This window comes from Mastigoproctus giganteus, chromosome 12 (genome assembly GCF_048544385.1).
Source record: "Mastigoproctus giganteus isolate SK-2022 chromosome 12, ASM4854438v1, whole genome shotgun sequence".
NCBI lineage: Eukaryota > Metazoa > Arthropoda > Arachnida > Uropygi > Thelyphonidae > Mastigoproctus > Mastigoproctus giganteus.
The window spans coordinates 96,596,543-96,617,036 of NC_143586.1; the positions used below are offsets into that span (position 1 = coordinate 96,596,543).

The 20,494-nt window shown below is 40.8% G+C and overlaps 1 protein-coding gene across 1 annotated transcript in view; it reads right to left on the reverse strand.

The window, feature by feature from the left end:
* The window catches only part of LOC150077289 (putative inactive 1-aminocyclopropane-1-carboxylate synthase-like protein 2), a 268,091-nt gene that overhangs the window by 84,907 nt on the left and 162,690 nt on the right, over nucleotides 1–20,494 (reverse strand). The window contains exon 11 of the mRNA XM_090386134.1: nucleotides 2,197–2,338. Coding sequence (XP_090242260.1) covers nucleotides 2,197–2,338 — 142 coding nt within the window. The remainder of the gene's footprint in view (nucleotides 1–2,196; nucleotides 2,339–20,494) is intronic.

Here is a 20,494-nt window from a genome sequence, read left to right on the forward strand (position 1 = left end):
GCAGAGAAGAAAAATGAATGGTATACATATAAATTAATGGGTGACATGAAAGCCTATGATTGATATAAGCCGGTCTGTAACCAAGTCACAAAAGAGATTAGGCAGGCAGAGGCAGATTATGAGAAATCTTTGGCAAAGGATGCAAAGAAAAACAACAAAGAGTTCTTTACCTACGTAAACTCTAGAAGGAAAGGGAGGAATCAGATTGGTACACTGGATATTGATGGTTGAACTGTTGATGATCCTGCTCAGGTGGCTAAAAAACTAAATGAGTATTTTATTAGTGGAGTCCCTCAGGGTTCGGTTTTGGTCCATTGTTGTTTTCTGTATTTATAAATGATATTGATGATGGTATATCAAGTTTAATGTCCAAGTTTGCAGATGATACAAAGGTTGGCAGGGTTGTTAAGGACAGTAATGACAGTATGCTGCTGCAACAGGATCTAGAAAAGTTGAGCAAATGGGCTGAGAGGTGGCAAATGAAGTTTAACATTGACTAATGTAAAGTACTACATATGGGAAGCAGTAACCTAAGAGTAACGTATCAGCTCTGTGGTACTACACTGACAGTGGTAGAGAATGAAAAGGACCTGAGGGTAATTGTGCAGGCAGTCTACAAGAGTAGCTCATGGTGTCTTGTCAATGATATACAGGAATTTTTCTAGCAGGGATAAGGAGGGAATTATCCCCTTGTATAAGGCAATGGTCAGGCCAAACCTTGAGTACTGTATACAGGTCTGGAGGCCTCATTTTAAGAAGGTTATAGAGCTTTTGGAACGAGTACAGAGAAGGGCAACAAGATTAGTGAATGGAACAAAGGGTTGCTCTTACGAAGAAAGGCTTAAATTTTGCAAATTACAGTGCCTGGGAGACTAGTCACCTAAGAGGTGATCTGATTGAGGTGTATACAGCCTTGAATGGTTTGAGCATGTTCAATGCTGATGGGAATTCTTCCTCTTGCTCAGAATAATCACCTGAGAGGGCATAAATTCAAATTGAGGAAAGACAGATGTAGGATAGACGTGAGGAAATTTGCCTTTAGCCAGCGGGTGGTTGGTTGGTGGAACAGACTTCCATCCCTTGTCGTGGAAGTTGATAGCCTAAATAAGTTTAAGGCTCAGCTGGACAGGTATTTCGAACGAACAGAGGGGTGAAGTGGAAGTGGTTATTTTTTATTTATTTATTTTATTATTATTTTTTTTGGCTGATGCTGCATAAGCTTGCATCATATACCTCTACTAATGGTAATGCTAAACGTTTCAAGTGACCAATGTTTGTTTCTTGTGGGTGAAGAGCACTAGATAGATTTCTCCAATTATTGTAACTAGTCGACACAAAACTACTGCCCGAATCACATAAATCAGTTTTTGAAAATAATTTGCAACAGAAACAAAACATGCAGTCTTCATAAGATGAATATACCAGCCAGGTTCTGGGAACAATTTCATCATTATCCATTTTTTGGTTGTAATATGCATTACTTATGTCCAATTGAATTTCTAGGATGCAAAATATCTTTCTTTTGAACAGGTCTCGATTCTGTTAAAGTAATGTACAATTGATCAGTGAGTTTTGCCCACTTTGCAGGATCTTCTGAAATTTCCATTTGTTGTGGCAGTTGATAGCATAAATAAATTCAAGGTAGAATTAAATAAACTTTTGCAAGTAATGAATAAATGAAATGGAAAGTGTTTTTTTTTTTTTTTGGCTGATGCTGTGTAATGTTGCTTTCTTACCTCTTTTGCCACTACTAATACTAATGTATGCCACTTTAATCTACAGAGAATTAAATGATATCGTATCAGTTAAATAGGTTAAACAGTTAAATTCAGCATCTTTTTTTTGAACCTTTTTGATATTTTTGTGTTAGTCAACACAAATAAATGGTCAAGGTCAATTTCAAGAGTATTAATTGATAAAAACAAGATATTACAAAACTATTTTTTAATACTTTTAAGTCCACTATAATTTGCAGAAAAACAAAAGGGGGTGGGCGGTTGCTCCTCACATGCCTTGAACATGCTTTTCCATGCTAACATATTAATAACACTCATTTCTTGCATTTTTTTAATGAAAATATAAGCAAGCAATTAAAAACAACTATATACTCAAAAATGAAATAATTAAAAGAGAAATATATATGCTTGTATGCTGAAATATATATTTCAATGTAAAGCAATAATATTTTTGCATTACCATAGTCTTCCAGTAAACGAGCAGCCATATCCATAATAGGGGTAGGAATATTTGCAAAAATGCTAAGTTCTCTCAAGCAGTGCTGAAGAGGGTGGCAGACAGTATGGATTACTCCAATTCTTAATCCTGCTACTGCAAAATCCTAGAATGGATTATTAAATTCTAATTCAGGATGTACAATTATCATCACAAGAAATAATTAATAATTTTAAAAAAATTATAGTTTCGTATATTGACGTAAGTACAGCAAAATCAAATATAGTTAGCAAAGAATTGTCAATTGGGTTTCTTTTTAACTGCCAAAGGTTGATTCACACTGGGCAAGTGAGCACTGATAAATGTGTGCAATGCTCACATTTAAAGGGTGCCCTATTTTTGCCTTTATTTCTGCTTTTTGAATATTTATCATGGATTCCACTGCAGAGGGATGAAGAGGAAACAAGCTGTGCTAAGGATTGTGATAAACTGAAGTTCGAAAAAAATAGGGGTTGGCAGCTTAATTGCAGACATTGAACTGGAGTATCACATTGGTGTGATGATATGAGAGACCTCAAGAATGAGATAAATTTAAGTTTACTCTGATATTCAATGCAGCCTCAAATAAAATTTAATCTACTGAAAAAAAAAAAAAAAAAAAAAACAGTAAATAGCTAATTATAAAAATTTTGAGGAGGAGAAAGTATATGTGGTATGGCATACCAGGGTCACCGCAAGTGGACAGGCACTGTAGGCGGCATAGTGTTTTGTGAAACGTGCCACCGGTGGTTTCCCACATCTGCGCATGCCATGGTACTTTGTGAAGAAGTACAGAATCTCTGTAAAAGCCAGAAAAAGTGTAATGTCTGGTTTCTGTCAGAGTAGTGTTATGTTTTGTTGTTGTGTCTCTGGCTGCTTGGCTGCAGAGCCCCTGGTGGGACCCCATGTTGCCTGCCGCCGCCACTGGGAAGTGAGCCAGGCTGCCCATCATACTCTGGCTTGCCTTTGCCAGGGTTGCCTGAGCTTCCTGACAGAGGCCAATTTTTAAAAAAATGGAAACACAGAACAGAAAGAGGGGAAAGTAGGGCAAACTGAAAATTGAGGAGGAGTCCACTCTTTGTGAGGTGAAAATAGGGGTCAGGAGTGGGAGTTAAAGTTGCAGGGGACAGATCCCCTGCATGATCACCAGAGGCCAGTGGACTCTGTATCCTGCACTAAGAGAGTGTTAGCAATCCCACACTTGTATAGTGTCAGCAGTATTCAACCCTTGTGGGTTGCAGTCTTAATTCTGCACTCAAGAGTTCTCCAGAGTGCCAGCAATCCCACACCAGAACGGTGCCAGCCCATCCTGTCCTACAAGGGGTTTGCAGCAGCAGCATCCTGCACTCTATGAGTGCTAGCAATCCCGCACTAGAATGATGCCAGCAGTGTTCCTACTCTTAAAGGATTAGCAAGTTGTCAGGGCAGTGTCCTCTAGCAGAGAAGGGGTTAACCCACGCCTGTCTGATTCAGGCGGCCTTGGGCAGCATGATCCAGTGTTGTTCTCATTTCTGCTATCTGGCTCGCCTCAGTGCGAACTCCTGATTACGTAGATTTCTTTGAATTGTGATAACAAATTTGAATCTACTGTTGTCATAGGCAGTGCACTCATACATGAGATGTCCCCAGGATGCTTCTTCACCACAATGGCACCGTGGGTCTCTTTCTGTCTCCATAGCTGTAAGTTTCTGATGGAAGCGGCTGTGTCCAGTGATGATAAACATCATGTACAGACCAGGTGAGAACCAGGAAGGGGGCTCTGGGTGAGTCTGGTTTATAGTTGGGAGGAATTGCCTCATGATGTCTCTTTTCTGTGTGGTTTCCCAGCTCTGTTGCCATATCGCTTTTAGGAGTTGAGTGATTCTCCTCTTCTCTATCTTGGGGTCATTTGCACGATCCAGCTGGAGATTTACTATTTTGGCAGATGTTCCTTTCCTAAGGTGGTAGAATAAGCCTCGCCTGGCTGACTGACATCCTGTTAGAACTTGCAAGGCAGGCGTGCTAATAGTGCAGCACACCCTGCTAAATGATAGCAGCATGAACCTTTCATTTGTATCCAGCTTCTGTTTGTTTCTTGCTAGTGTAGCTTGTCTGTACCATGTGGAGGCACCATAGCAAATTATCAGGACATAGACTGCTTTGTATATGAGAGTCAGAGCTTTGTACTTCAGGCCCCCCGTCAGCCCTGCTCACCCTCCTGATCATGGCAGCATACTTCCGAATTTTGATGGCTAGATATTTCAGGTGGTTATGGAAAGCAAGACAGGAGTCAATGTAAATACCTAAGTATTTAACATCTGTGTAGTACAGTCGAATGGGAGTGAAGTTTAATTTCATTGTAGGTGGTCTTCTAATTTGTAGTCTGCCTTTGAAGCAAATGGTTTTTTTTTTCCCTGCTGAGATGGCAAGGTTGTGCAAGGCTACCCAGTTCTGGAGCTTCACAAGTGCTCCATTTGCAATAGTTTTCAAGGATGCCCTAGTGTCCACACACACCAGCAGGACAAGGTCATCCACGAAGGACAAGGGCTCAGCCCTCTCAAGGTCCAAGCCCAGGAACTCGTCCAGGACAATAGACCAGAATAATGGGCCAAGCACAGAATCCTGCGGACAACCCCGATGAATGTAACTGTCTGATATTTGTTAGTAACTCATATTTTTCTGTTGGTTAGGTAAGACTTCAAACTGTTATATAGGTTTGTAGAAAAATTTGATTGCCGAAGCCTCTGAAGTACACTGGGTCACCACAGGTGGTCGAAAGCTCCAGCAAAGTCCACCAATATAGCAAGAGAGTACTTGAAGGCTGAGTGCATTGCTTGGGTGATTAGATTGTTGATAGCGTCTTCAGTGCTGTAGCCTGTTTTAAAGCCATATTGTTTATCTGAGGAGAATTGGTGTTCCTCGTAGCAGGCAGAAAGTTGAAACAAGAGTAGATGCTCCAGTAGTTTGGCCATCATGGAGAGTTAGGCAATTGGGCAACATGAGGCTGGTTCTGTAGTGACTTGTCCGGGTTTTTCAGAATCAGTTTTGATTGCCGAAGCCTCTGAAGTACACTGGGTCACCACAGGTGGTCGAAAGCTCCAGCAAAGTCCACCAATATAGCAAGAGAGTACTTGAAGGCTGAGTGCATTGCTTGGGTGATTAGATTGTTGATAGCGTCTTCAGTGCTGTAGCCTGTTTTAAAGCCATATTGTTTATCTGAGGAGAATTGGTGTTCCTCGTAGCTGGCAGAAAGTTGAAACAAGAGTAGATGCTCCAGTAGTTTAGCCATCATGGAGAGTAAGGCAATTGGGCAACATGAGGCTGGTTCTGTGGTGACTTGTCCGGGTTTTTCAGAATTAGTTTTAAGGTTACAGTCTTCCATGGGAAGGTGCCCTCTGCAAGGCGCTTATTCAGTAGGCTTAGAAGTATAGCTGGGCAGGCCTCAGCAAATTTGAGAACTTCCACCTCCAACAGGTCTGCACCTGGCGTTTTTCCATCTTTCATCTTGTTAATTGCCAGGTCCAGCTCAAAACTGATGAACAAGGGTTCCACCATTGCTGTGTGTTTCAAAATTCTGATTGATAATTTCTTGTTGCTGTTGCGTCAAGGGTGCCAATTAAATAGGGTAGATGGCATCAAGAATGTTATTAATAGTGTCCTCCCAGATATAGGTGGAAGTACTGTCTATTTTCAGTGTTGTGTCAATTCCTCGCCACACAGTAATTTATTAGTTTTAATTTTGAAAACGATGCCCCCAGAAGTACTCATTCCCGGAGGTAGTCACAAGAGTTTACTACAATTGCTTTTTGATTTTGCGAATTTCTTTAGTATATTCATTCCTGACTGTGTGGTAAGCTTCTCTTACTGTCATAATTTCTTGGGGGGGGGGTCGTCACCTTTGCCCGCTGGAACATTTTCCTAGCGTGGTAGACCATTCTTAGGTTGTGTAGCTAGTGGTTCCACCAAGAGACAGTATACAATATCTTCAAAGAGTCTCGTTGACTGTTCAGTCCGAAAGCACTGCCAGTCAGCCTTCTTATGTTATACTGTATCACCTTCTGGGGACTGGAGGGGTACATTCCACAGAGCGAAGCAGGACGAATGATATCACTCTGTGGTCTGACATATTCCAATTCTTGAACAGTCCATCTTGTGAACTTGCCAGCAATATCTGCAGTCGCTGCTGTAACATCAATGTTGCTCTCCCAGAGGGGGACCACTGTAGTGTGGAAATGACCAGGGTGGTTTATAACTTGAAGTCTTGTTGTGAGGAAGAAATCTTGGACTCTTCCACCATTCCTTTGGGCAGACCTGTCAGGTGTGTGACTGTGCCAAAGCACAGAGGGGCAGTTTGCATCAGTGTTGCAACAACTGCACCCCTGAAAGAAGTTGGAGCTGTCTGAATATCTATAGGTGGCAGTTAAGAAGGCACAAAATTATTTTTTGACATTGGTTTCTGACTGGTTTCCGTTTATTCAACATTTAGAGGGGCAAATTTTATTTCACTTAGTAGCAGCACAGGAGAGATAAAAACTGAGAACTTTAGTGTCAGCAGCAAGTGGTGGTACAGATTCCATAACAGGCATGGAATAACCCATAAAAGTGTATATAGTGATTATTTATTTATTTATTTGGTTTTTTTTTTTTAGGAGCATTAGCAACTAAGGCCATATTGCTCCGGGATATGCGGTGGTCATTCCCTGACCTTTCCGTATTCTCCGTATTTGGTGGTGACGGGCTTGAACCCCGGTCTAATCAAGAAGCGTGTGCTATGCACTGCTGCTCCTTCCCACCTGGCTACGGAGGCGCCACGTATATAGTGAATCTCTCTCTCTTTGACAACACTCTAAATATCAATTCTTCAAAGAATGGTTGCTGGATCATGCTGTTGCAAATCTACAATGCAAATGAAACTATATTTTAAGGGCACAAAAGGTGATATAGTTGTACACGCTGGCACTAATGATATTAAGAGTAGGAGACCGGCAGAATTACTTAACAAGTACAGGTCACTGTTGAAAAAAAGCCGTGAATTAGGATTGAATTTGAAAGTGTCGGCAATTCTGCCCAGACACGATAGGAGGGAGTATATGATGAGAGCCTTGTCGATCAATTCAGCCCTGGAAAGATTGTGCAAGGCTCAAGGGGTAGAATTTTTTTTCAGCGTGGTCTGTACTTGTTAACAGGAGAGACTGCTTCTACAGGGATGGGATACACTTAAATAGAAAGGGTGCAAGAATGTTTGCTGATGCTATCGAGGCAGTGTTAGGTGGGTCGGAAAACTGCTAGCTTGGGGGGAGACAAAGACCAATAGATTAACAGTAGCCACTGGCAGAGGTGAAAATGATTCTTGCTGTTGTTGTTGTTGTTGTTATTTGGTTTTTAGGAGCATTAGCAACTAAGGCCATATTGCTCCGGGATATGCGGTGGTCATTCCCTGACCTTTCCGCATCCTCCGTATTTGGTGGTGACGGGCTTGAACCCCGGTCTAATCAAGAAGTGTGTGCTACGCACTGCGGCTCCTTCCCACCTGGCTACAGAGACACCGTGATTCTTGCACTGCTTCTGTTGGAATGAGCCGCAGCCTGGAAAATAAGATGCAGGATATTTCAGAGACTACTGGGAATCATTGGGGTAGAAATAAACACATGGGTTGTGTTAGGGTAGCTAAGAAAAAGAACAGGTGCATGTATACTTGCGTGTACACCAATGATAGGAGTTTAGTAAATAAATTTGATGAATTTCAGGTATTGCTCAAAACATCAAAGGCAGATATTGTGGGGATTTCAGAGACGTGGTGTCACACAGATATAAGGAATACAGAACTGGAATTTGGGGAGACAATGCCTACAGAAAGGATAGACAGGATAGGAAGGGAGGAGGGGTTATGCTATTAGTTAAGAAATACATAAAATCCAAGGAAGTGAAGCCAGTCGACATTGCTGGACAGTGCAGTGTCAAGTCAGTTTGGTGTGACAAGCATTGGGAGATCAAAATTGAAAGTAGGAGCGTGCTATAGGCCTAATGACTCTGATGAGTATAATAAGAAACTGTACAGGGAAATAGAGTGGGCCAGTAAATCAGAAAGTCTTATAATGGGGGATTTTAATTTCCCAGATATTGACTGGAATTTGGGGGTTGGTCACTCACACATTAGCAAGGCTTTTGTGGATTTATTGGATGATTGTTTTCTACAGCAGCATGTTCGAGAGGCAACTAGAGGGAGTAATACTCTTGATTTGATTATCAGTACTGATTCTTCATGCATTAAGAATCTGCAGGTAAATGAACCACTAGGTGGCAGTGATCACAGTGTGCTGAAGTGGGATTTACTCAAAGAGGTAACTACCATTAGCGGTAAAGGGAAGGGTTATTGCTTTCGTAAAGGCGACTACGATGGACTGAGACAGTATTTAAATTCTATACAGTGGGACCAACTGATGATGTTACCAACAGCAAATTCAAAATGGGAAGCATTCAAAGAACTGATCTTGGAAGCTACTAGGCTTTACATACCAACTAAGAAATATTGTTCAAGGTTTAGGCCTAAGTGGATGTCAGATGAACTAATGAGACATATGGCAGAGAAGAAAATTGCATGGGATACATACAAATTAAAACGTGACACAGAAGCCTATGATAGATAAAAGTTGATCTGTAACCAAGTTACAAAGGAGGTTAGGCAGGCGAAGGCAGATTACGAGAAATCTTTGGCAAGGGATGCAAAGAAAAACAGCAAAGAGTTCTTTACTTATGTAACCTCTAGAAGGAAGGGGATGAATCAGATTGGTCCACTTGATATCGATGGGTCAACTGTTGATAATCCTGCTCAGGTAGCTAACAAACTAAATGAATATTTTGCATCGACATTCACACATGAGGAGTTATTCAGCGAGGGGAATGCCAGAGGTGTATTCAACTCTGACAGTAAGCTAGAGAATCTTGTAATAACTGAGGGTAAAGTGGAGGAGAAATTGTTGAAGATAAATACAAGAAAGGCACCTGGGGTGGATGGGATCTATCCAGTTATATTAAAGGAGGCAGCAAAGGAAGTAAGCAAACCCTTAGCCATAATTATGAGAGCTTCCTTGGACTCAGAGGAAGTACCCATGGACTGGAGATGTGAAAATGATCCTCCTTTGTGACCCCAATTCACAAAGGAGGATCAAAGGGCGACACAAGTAATTATAGACCTGTTAATTTAACTTCTGTTCCCGGAAAATTAATGGAGGCACTGGTTAAAGAAGCACTGCAGGATCATCTAGACAAGACTTCAGTTATAGCTCAGACACAGCATGGTTTTGTTAAGGGGAAGTCTTGCCTGACCAATTTGATTGGATACTATGATGCAGTCACAAAAGAACTGGATGCAGGGAATAACTTTGATATTATATACTTGGATCTTAGAAAGGCTTTTGATACTGTTGCACATGGAAGACTGCTGCACAAATTGGAGGCAAATTGCTGCTATGGATAAAGGGGTGGTTGAGGGGGGAGAAGACAGAGAGTGGTAATCAATGGACACTGCTCATTGTGGACTAATGTTATTAGTGGAGTCCCTCAGGGTTCAGTATTTTTTTTTTTTTTTTTTTTTTGATTTGGTAGTTGTTGGCGCATCGGCTTCTGTGGCCATATTGCGCCTCCCAAGGCTTTTGCAGTACTTTGATCCAAGCCCGAGGCGGGAATCGAACCCGCGACCTTTGGGTTCAGTATTGGGTCCATTATTGTTTTCTGTATTTATAAATGATATTGATGATGGTATATAAAAGCTTAATGTCCAAGTTTGCAGACGATACGAAGGTTGGCAGGGTTGTAAAGGACACTACTGACACTATACTGCTGCAACAGGATCTGGAAAGGTTGAGCAGATGGGCTGAGAGGTGGCAAATGAAGTTTAACATTGACAAATGTAAAGTACCACATATCGGAAACAGCAATCCCAGAGCAACGTATCAACTCTGTGGTACTAAACTGACAGTGGTAGAGAATGAAAGGGACCTGGGGGTGGTTGTGCAGGCAGATATGAAGTTTTCTGAGCAGTGCAGACGGGCTGCAAGAGTAGCTCATGGTGTATTGTCAATGATATATAGGAATTTTTCTAGCAGGGATAAGGAGGTAATTATTCCCTTGTATAAGGCAATGGTCAGGCCACACCTAGAGTACTGCTTACAGGTCTGGAGGCCTCATTTTAGGAAGGATGTAGATTTGCTTGAGCATGTACAAAGAAGGGCAACAAGATTGGTGAGGGGATCCTCTTACCAAGAGAGGCTTAAGTTCTGCAAATTGCAGTGGCTGGAGACTAGTCACCTGCGCAGTAATCTGATTGAGATGTATAAGGCCTTGAATGGGTTGAGCACACTGAATTCGAATGGGATCGTTCCACTTGTTCAGATTACGAACCTAAGGGGGCATAAATTCAAATTAAGAAAAGACAGATGTAGAATAGATGTGCGGAAATTTGCCTTTAGCCAGCGGGTGGTTAATTGCTGGAACAAACTTCCATCTGTCATTGTGGAAGTTGATAGGTTAAATAAATTTAAGGAGGAATTGGACAGGCATTTGGAAGGAATAGTGTGATTTTTTTTTTTTTTTGGCCGATGCTGCATAAGCTCATACACATGCTTTCTTGCATCACATGCCACTACTACTACATTCCCGACATACATAAGAAATGCATTCCAGAACTTCTTGCGTAAGTCGAGTTTTACATAACTCGGGAATGACTAATAAAATATTGCTACTATATCCCCAATATGCCAAAATTACAAAAACCACATATCCTTAAGTGTAGTACCAACTGTGTGGTACTACACTTAATGTGGTAGAAAATGAAAAAGTCCTGGGAGTAATTGTGCAGGCAGATATGAAGTTTTCTGAGCAATGCAGACAGGCTGCCAGGGCAGGTCATGGTGTTTTGTCAATGATATATAGGAATTTTGCTAGCAGGGAAAAGGAGGTGATTATCCCTCTGTAAAAGGCAGTGGTCAGGCCATGCCTTAAGTACTGTGTACAGGTCTGGAGGCCTCATTTTAGGAAGGATGTAGATTTACTTGAGCGTGTACAGGGAAGGGCAACAAGATTGGTGAGGGGAATGAAGGAATCCTCTTACCAAGAGAGGCTTAAGTTCTGCAAATCGCAGTGGCTGAAGACTAGGCACCTGCGCGGTGATCTGATTGAGGTATATAAGGCCTTGAATGGGTTGAGCACGCTGAATTCTGATGGGATCCTTCCACTTGTTCAGATTACGAACCTAAGGGGGCATAAATTCAAATTAAGAAAGGACAGATGTAGAATAGATGTGAGGAAATTTTAGCCAGGAAATTTTAGCCAGCGGGTGGTTAATTGTTGGAACAGACTTCCATCTGTCATTGTGGAAGTTGATAGATTGAATAAATTTAAGGAGGAACTGGACAGGCATTTGGAGGGAATGGTGTGTTTTTTTTTTTTTTTTTTTGGCTGATGCTGCATAAGCTCATACACATGCTTTCTTGCATCACATGCCACTACTACTACTACTGTAAAAACTGATATGCATTTTGTAGCCTTGGTTATTATTAGTTGACTTCATTAGTGCCAATCCCTTCACTGCTTCTCATATTCTGTCTTTGTCCTTTATTATTGTGTTAACACTTAACACAATTATTGTGTTAACTGTTAACACCGAAAAATCTTAATTCTGCGTGATACTTGTTAATGTTAAACCATTTTCATACATTCTTATTATTTTAATTTTCTGATGCAAATCGATCGGTTTCCTTTTCTTGGTAGATTTATTAGCACCGCTGTCACTTATTATTAGTCAGCACCATGATAACAGTCAAAATGAAATATTCTGTAAAGAATTTCACAGGGTTGAGGGAGAAACTCACTGTTATCACCTCATGCGAGCTCACATGTTACTAAAGCACATTTCTGGAGGATTCTGTATATCACTGTATATCTGTATACCATAAAACAATAAAGATAATTTGCAGTTTCAGGTTTATTGGGCTTTTCTGTTAGGGCAATCTATTATAAACGGGCAGTAAACTCGATCTTATTGCATTTGCGATAATACCGATAGCTGGACTCCTGTGAGTTTTTATGCTGTTATGGTGAAATGTGTGTCCCTTCACTGAAATCTTCAGTCATATAAAAAACACATTTTCAGAATCTTCTCTTCATCCCTATTTTTTAAGCTTCATAAACTTGTTATTCCATATCTCACTTGTGCAAGCTGTGTGTGCCGTGTTCATCGTTATTGATGGCTTTTTTTTTTTTTTTTTTAGTTTTAAATTTTACAATCCTAAAAAAAAAAAAAAAAAAAAATTTACATAAGTCCAAATTTACGTAACTTGGGAACTTACTGTATATGATATCAAAATTATTTTTTGCATCCAGTTCCTTGGTCACTGAATCATAGCAACCTATCAGATTGGTTAAACAAGATCACCCCTCAGCAAATCCATGCTGTGACGGTAGGATAACTGCATTCCTGTCTATATGATCCTGCATTACTTCTTTAACCAGTGGCTCCATTATTTTCCCTGGAACAGACATTAAGATAACAGTTCTGCAATTACTCATGTCACCTTAGAATCACCCTTTATAAACTGGGGATAAATTCCTACATCTTCATTCCTAGGGGCTTTCTCTGAATCCAAGGATACTCTCTAATTATTGCTAAAGGCTTGCTTACCTCCAGGTGCCTTTTTTATGTTCAGCTTGATCAATTCCTCTTCCATTGTCCTTTCAGTTATCACAAAGTCATTTAGCTCCCTATTGGCAGTTGATAAACTTCTAGCAACCCCTCCCCTAAAGAATTCCTCATGTGTGAATGTAGATGCAAAATACCTATTCAATTTATCAGCAGCCCAAGCAGAGTAATCAACAGTTAACCCATTTACATTGTGGCCCAATGTGATTCAATCCCTTCCTTCTACTGTAATACACTGAAACGACAGAATTCATGGGATACCTGGTTCCTGGGCAATGCAATGCTGTCACCCCTCTCACTAGTGGACGAACCCACTGCCTAGCAGGTATATAGGTACACTGCATTCACATAGACGGTAATTCAGTGTCAGTATGGATAAACGTCGTGATGAGTTAAGTGAAAGAGGAATGATAGTAGGTGCCCGACACATGGGTCACTCTATCGTGGAGGTAGTACAGAAATTGCACTATCCCTGTCCTACAGTATCAAGAGCGTATGAGGAATATGCCATTTCTGGAATAACATCTCATTGTGTACAGCACTGTGGGCATCAAAACATAGCTGTCGATGTCTGTCTCACATTGTTTCAGCCAACCAGAGAGTGACAGTGGCACAAATCACCACCGACTTCGACGAGGGAGGTGCCTCATGGAGAAACATCTCCACAAGACCATCAGGCGATCATTAGCTGCAATAGGTTGTGGAAGTCACTGACCCACCAGAGTCCCATTGCTAACACACAACACAGGATTTTACACCTCAACTGGGCAAAAAATCATTGGCACTGGACCTTGGATGATTGGAGACAGGTCTCCTGGTCTGATAAGTCCTGTTTCCAGTTATTTCTAGCAGAAGGGAGGATATGTAACTGGCAGAAACCTGAAGCTATGCATCTGTCATATCAACACGAAACTGTTCCACCAGGTGGACGGTCGGTAATCGTCTGGGGCATGTTCAAGTGGCACAGGTTGGGACCTCTGGTACGTTTACACACATCTCTGAACAGTCCAGGTTACATGTCCATTCTTGCAGACCATCTGCATCCCTTCATGGTCATTATAAACCCACGGGGCAATGGACTCTTTCAGCAGGACAATGCGCCTCCCACATAGAGCCATGGTGACTAGAACATGGTTCAAATAGCATTCCGCAGATTTTACCACCATGGAATGGCCTCCCCGTTCACCGGACATGAACCCTGTGGAGCATCTTTGGGATGCTGTGGAAAGGTCTGTTCAAGCTTTGGATCCTCCACCCAGGAATGCGACGGAATTATGGATAGTGGCGCAGCAAGCATGGATGGATGGGAATAGTAGTAGTAGTAGTAGTGGCATGTGATGCAAGAAAGCATGTGTATGAGCTTATGCAGCATCAGCCAAAAAAAAAAAAAAAAAATCACACCATTCCCTCCAAATGCCTGTCCAGTTCCTCCTTAAATTTATTCAACCTATCAACTTCCACAACGACAGATGGAAGTTTGTTCCAGCAATTAACCACCCGCTGGCTAAAGGCAAATTTCCGCACATCTATTCTACATCTGTCTTTTCTTAATTTGAAGTTATGCTCCCTTAGGTTCGTAATCTGAACAAGTGGAAGGATCCCATCAGAATTCAGCGTGCTCAACCCATTCAAGGCTTTATACACCTCAATCAGATCACCACTCAGGTGCCTAGTCTCCAGCCACTGCAATTTGCAGAACTTAAGCCTCTCTTGGTAAGAGGATCCCTTCATTCCCCTCACCAATCTTGTTGCCCTTCTCTGTAGACACTCAAGTAAATCTACATCCTTCCTAAAATGAGGCCTCCAGATCTGTATGCAGTACTCAAGGCGTGGCCTGACCATTGCCTTATACAGAGGGATAATCACCTCCTTTTCCCTGCTAGCAAAATTCCTATATATCATTGACAAAACCCCATGACCTGCCCTGGCAGCCTGTCTGCATTGCTCAGAGAACTAAATATATCTGCCTGCACAATTACTCCCAGGTCTTTTTCATTTTCTACCACCTTAAGCGTAGTAGCACATTCTACAGAAATACCTGTAGAATGCTTTCATGAACTAACAGACTCAATGCCTCGCCGTGTGAATGCCCTTATCCGAGTGAAAGGTGGGCCTACTTGTTACTAGGTAGGTATCCCATGATTTCTGTCCACTCAGTGTATAAGCAAAAAGTCTTTGCTGCTTTTCTTTGCCAGAGAATTCTCATAATCTGCCTTAACTTGCTTAACCTCCTTTGTGAATTAATTACAGAATAATTTATATCTACCACAGGCTTCTGAATCACCTAATAATTTATATGCATCCCATGCACTTTTCTTCTCTGCCACGTGTCTCAACAGTTCATCTGATATCCATTTAGGCCTAAGCCTCCAACAGTATTTCTTCATTGGTATGAAAAGTCTAGTAGCTTCTATGACTACTTCTGTGAATGCTTCCTTTTAGAATTCGCTGTTGGTAACATCACCTGTTAGTCCCACTGCATAGAATTTAAAAACTGTCTGAGACCACTGTAGTCACCCTTTCGAAAGCAAAAGCCTTTCTCCTTACCCCTGACAGTAGTTACGTTTTTAATTAAATTCCATATTAGTACTCTGTGATTGCCGCCGCCCAGTGGGTCTTTTACCTGCAGATTCTTAATGGAAGGAGAATCACCGCTGATAACCAGATCAAGAGTACTGCTTCTGGGTAAACACTTTTAAATTCAATCCTAACTCGCAACGTTTTCCTAGCATTGCCCTGTACTTGTCATGTCTACAGATCTCCTAATCATAATATCATTAGTGCCAACGTGTACAACAATATTACCATTTGTGCCTTTAAAAGATATCTGCTCTACAACTTCATCAACTTTTGCCCCTGGAAGACATAACCTGGTTGTATTCCACCTACCCTTCTTGCACAATATATTTTCCATTTCCCTGACAATAGAGTCACCAACAATAACCATGTCCTGTGTGATCAGTGCATTCTGCCTTGGAGATTGCCACTGTGCTGCCTGATACACAAGTGTGAGCTCTGGCATTGAGTTGGGAAAGTGGGAGCTTGATGGGCCCCCAATTTTAATTCCTTCGAGGGCATCTATCCTACTCTTCAAACTCTCATAAACATCCATCAGAACACTGAGTTGGTATCTACTTTCTTCACACTCTCTGTATCCAACACACACACACACACACAAAGGCCCCCCCCAAATATCATGTCCTGTTCTATAAAGATTGGTGAACACTGCACAAGTTGCACATTTTGTTAGTCCAGGATTTGTAGGAGATCACCCCTTTGTTTCTCTACCGAGCCACAGCACTCCCGCAACTTTGTGCTCGTTGATTTGCTGCTCTAGTCCCAGGCATGATTTCGAATTAAATACAATTTAATTGATTAATTGACAATACTACACTACGCAAATAGATTCCTAAATGCAGTGATATGTATTACGCTACCAAGTTTTACCTTATACCTTATGCTATCAAGTACAAGATATATATTACACTATACCATTACGATTGCAATTTTAAATTAGTTATATCCTTACTAAAAAGTAAAATTACTTAAATAAAAATATACATGTAACAAGCGATTAGAACCTTTAAGCTACTTATTTATCATAATTGAACCCTACTGTTCCACTGCACTACTAGTTTCGTGTTGCAATATTCGTGCTGATACACCAGTACAATAGCGGTATGAATAATAAGTCATAATTTACAAAATCACTAGCTAAATTTAAAAATAAGCTAAGAAACTTGACTAAGACTATTAAACTACTTGTCAAACACAATTTAATGTGTTAATTAATCAAAAAGACAATAAAAATTTCCAAAAAACTTATCTGTTCCCACAAGCTTAAAATTCTTCAACCGTTCGCATATACTCTTGTATCAAGTCTTCCAGTTACATTGGAGGTCTCTGCCTGAAACACAAAAGCTTTTCAATGTGAAAAACTAACAGGAATATTTCAAGGAGAGGGTTTACTACATTGTTATGTGCAATTAATGCAGATGGGGCATTGCCTCAAGTTTACAGCAGTCAGGAAGGCTAGACAACCTGAGGTTCTGAAAGGCTGTATGCACTGACAGTATGCTCATTACTAAAGCTTGCTAAATATCATATTTACCTAAAACATCATATATGACAGGTTTTTCCATTCCTTTAAACCAGAGTTTCATATTAAGAGGCTCCTGAATCCATTGGAGGTACTGAAAAATGCCCCTGTGAAGCTATAAAGGTAATTTTATTCCTTAAACAGTATATCATCTCGCAACAAAGCTGAGAAGCTCTGCAGCAAGGATAACTTTATGAAGTACAATGCATTACCTCTTAACACTAATTCCTTAACTCAGCCAGTGGATAAAAGAATTATAATAGTGATTAAAGGCTGCTGTATTGTAAAAAAAAAAAATCCACAGATAAGGTGATGGTTTTACTGGAGGACTCTTAACAAGGTTGAGGATACAAATGACCAGAAGACCTTATACCTATATATCTTTTTCTCTGTTTTTTTTGGCAACTCCTGTGAAATGAATGAATGAACTGACTAGAGTATATCTATGCAAATGAAATTATTTTAATTGTAGGTGGTTTGAACTTTTGTGATTACAATGACAGCATAATGTTAAATAATCTTAAATGTTAATTAGAAGTGCTTGATTGCAGGATGGTTTCCACTCCTCCTACTTGAAATTGAGCTGCTCTGGACAGAATCTTTTCGAATATTGAAACAGATATATATATGTCAGATGAGAATACCTGTTTTTCTGATTCTCTCTCTCTCTCTCTCTCTCTCTCTCTCTCTCTCTCTCTCTCTCTCTCTCTCTCTCTCTCTCTCTCTCTATTCCCCCCCTCCGTCTTCAATTAATAACTTATCATTACTACACAGAATTGCTTTTAGTAAAACGGCATTTTCTCCTAAATACACAAACGGAATTTATTTTTACTTCTCTTTCATATTTTTTTATGGGAGGTACTTAGCGATATTCACTTAGCAGATAGCTTATTCTGGTTGCAGAGATGTTTGACGTTGATTGCAATATGTAAAAATTAAAAGTTTGTAAATAAATGCATTTAAATATTAATTTGTTCATTCTTATTACAAATTACGAATTTGGGGAGTACAATGTCTATAGAAAGAATAGACAGGATAGGAAGGGAGGAGGGGTTATGCTATTAGTTAAGAAACACATAAAATCCAAGGAAGCGAAGCCAGTCGACATCGCTGGACAGTGCAGTGTCGAGTCAGTTTGGTGTGACATAAGCATTGGGAGATCAAAATTGAGAGTAGGAGTGTGCTATAGGCCTAATGACTCTGATGAGTATAATAAGAAACTGTACAGAGAAATAGAGTGGGCCAGTAAATCAGAGAGTCTTATTATGGGGGATTTTAATTTCCCAGATATTGACTGGAATTTGGGGGCTGGTCACGCACACACTAGCAAGGCTTTTGTGGATTTATTGGATGATTGTTTTCTACATCAGCATGTTCGGGAGGCAACTAGAGGGAGTAATACTCTTGATTTGATTATTAGTACTGATTCTTCATGCATTAAGAATCTGCAGATAAATGAACCACTAGGTGGCAGTGATCACAGTGTTCTGAAGTGGGATTTACTCAAAGAGGTAACTACCATTAGGGGTAAAGGGAAGGGGTATTGCTTTCGTAAAGGCGACTACGGTGGACTGAGACAGTATTTAAATTCTATACAGTGGGATCAACTGATGATGCTACCAACAGCAAACTCAAAATGGGAAGCATTCAAAGAACTTATCTTGGAAGCTGCTAGGCTTTACATACCAACTAAGAAATACTGTTCAAGGTTTAGGCCTAAATGGATGTCAGATGAACTAATGAGGCATATGGCAGAGAAGAAAAATGCATGGGATACATACAAATTAACACGTGACACAGAAGCCTATGATAGATACAAGTTGATCTGTAACAAAGTTACAAAGGAGGTTAGGCAGGCGAAGGCAGATTACGAGAAATCCTTGGCAAAGGATGCGAAGAAAAACAGCAAAGAGTTCTTTACTTATGTAAACTCTAGAAGGAAGGGGATGAATCAGATTGGTCCACTTGATATCGATGGGTCAACTGTTGATGATCCTACTCAGGTAGCTAACAAACTAAATGAATATTTTGCATCGACATTCACACATGAGAAGTTATTCAGCGAGGGGAATGCCAGAGGTGAATTCAACTCTGACAGTAAGCCAGAGAATCTTGTAATAACTGAGAGTAAAGTGGAGGAGAAATTGTTGAAGATAAACACAAGAAAGGCACCTGGGGTGGATGGGATCTATCCAGTTATATTAAAGGAGGCAGCAAAGGAAGTAAGCAAACCCTTAGCCATAATTATGAGAGCTTCCTTGGACTCAGGGGAGGTACCCATGGACTGGAGATGTGCAAATGTGACCCCAATTCACAAAGGAGGATCAAAGTCTGACACAAGTAATTATAGACCTGTGAGTTTAACTTCTGTTCCCGGAAAATTAATGGAGGCACTGGTTAAAGAAGCACTGCAGGATCATCTAGACAAGACTTCAGTTATAGCTCAGACACAGCATGGTTTTGTTAAGGGGAAGTCTTGCTGACCAATTTGATTGGATACTATTATGCAGTCACAAAAGAACTGGATGCAGGGTATAACTTTGATATTATATACTTGGATCTTAGAAAGGCTTTTGATACTGTTGCACATGGAAGACTGCTGCACAAATTGGAGCAGTGTGGCATTGGAGGCAAATTGCTGCTATGGATAAAGAGGTGATTGTGGGGGAGAAGACAGAGAGTGGTAATCAATGGACACTGCTCATCGTGGACTAATGTTATTAGTGGAGTCCCTCAGGAGAAGACAGAGAGTGGTAATCAATGGACACTGCTCATCGTGGACTAATGTTATTAGTGGAGTCCCTCAGGGTTCAGTGTTGGGTCCTTTATTGTTTTCTGTATTTATAAATGATATTGATGATGGTATATCAAGCTTAATGTCTAAGTTTGCAGACGATACGAAGGTTGGCAGGGTTGTAAAGGACACTACTGACACTATGCTGCTGCAACAGGATCTGGAAAGGTTGAGCAGATGGGCTGAGAGGTGGCAAATGAAGTTTAACATTGACAAATGTAAAGTACTACATATGGGAAACAGCAACCCCAGAGCAACGTATCAACTCTGTGGTACTACACTGACAGTGGTAGAGAATGAAAGGGACCTGGGGGTGGTTGTGCAGGCAGATATGAAGTTCTCTGAGCAGTGCAGATGGGCTGCAAGAGTAGCTCATGGTGAATTGTCAATGATATATAGGAATTTTTCTAGCAGGGATAAAGAGGTGATTATTCCCTTGTATAAGGCAATGGTCAGGCCACACCTAGAGTACTGTATACAGGCCTGGAGACCTCATTTCAAGAAGGATGTAGAGCTGCTGGAACGAGTACAGAGAAGGGCAACAAGATTAGTGAATGGAACAAAGGGGTGCTCTTACGAAGAAAGGCTTAAGTTTTGCGAATTACAGTATCTGGAGACTAGGCAGCAGCGAGGTGATCTGATAGAGGTGTACAAAGTCTTGAATGGTTTGAGCATGCTCAATGCTGATGGGATTCTTCCTCTTGCTCAGAATAAT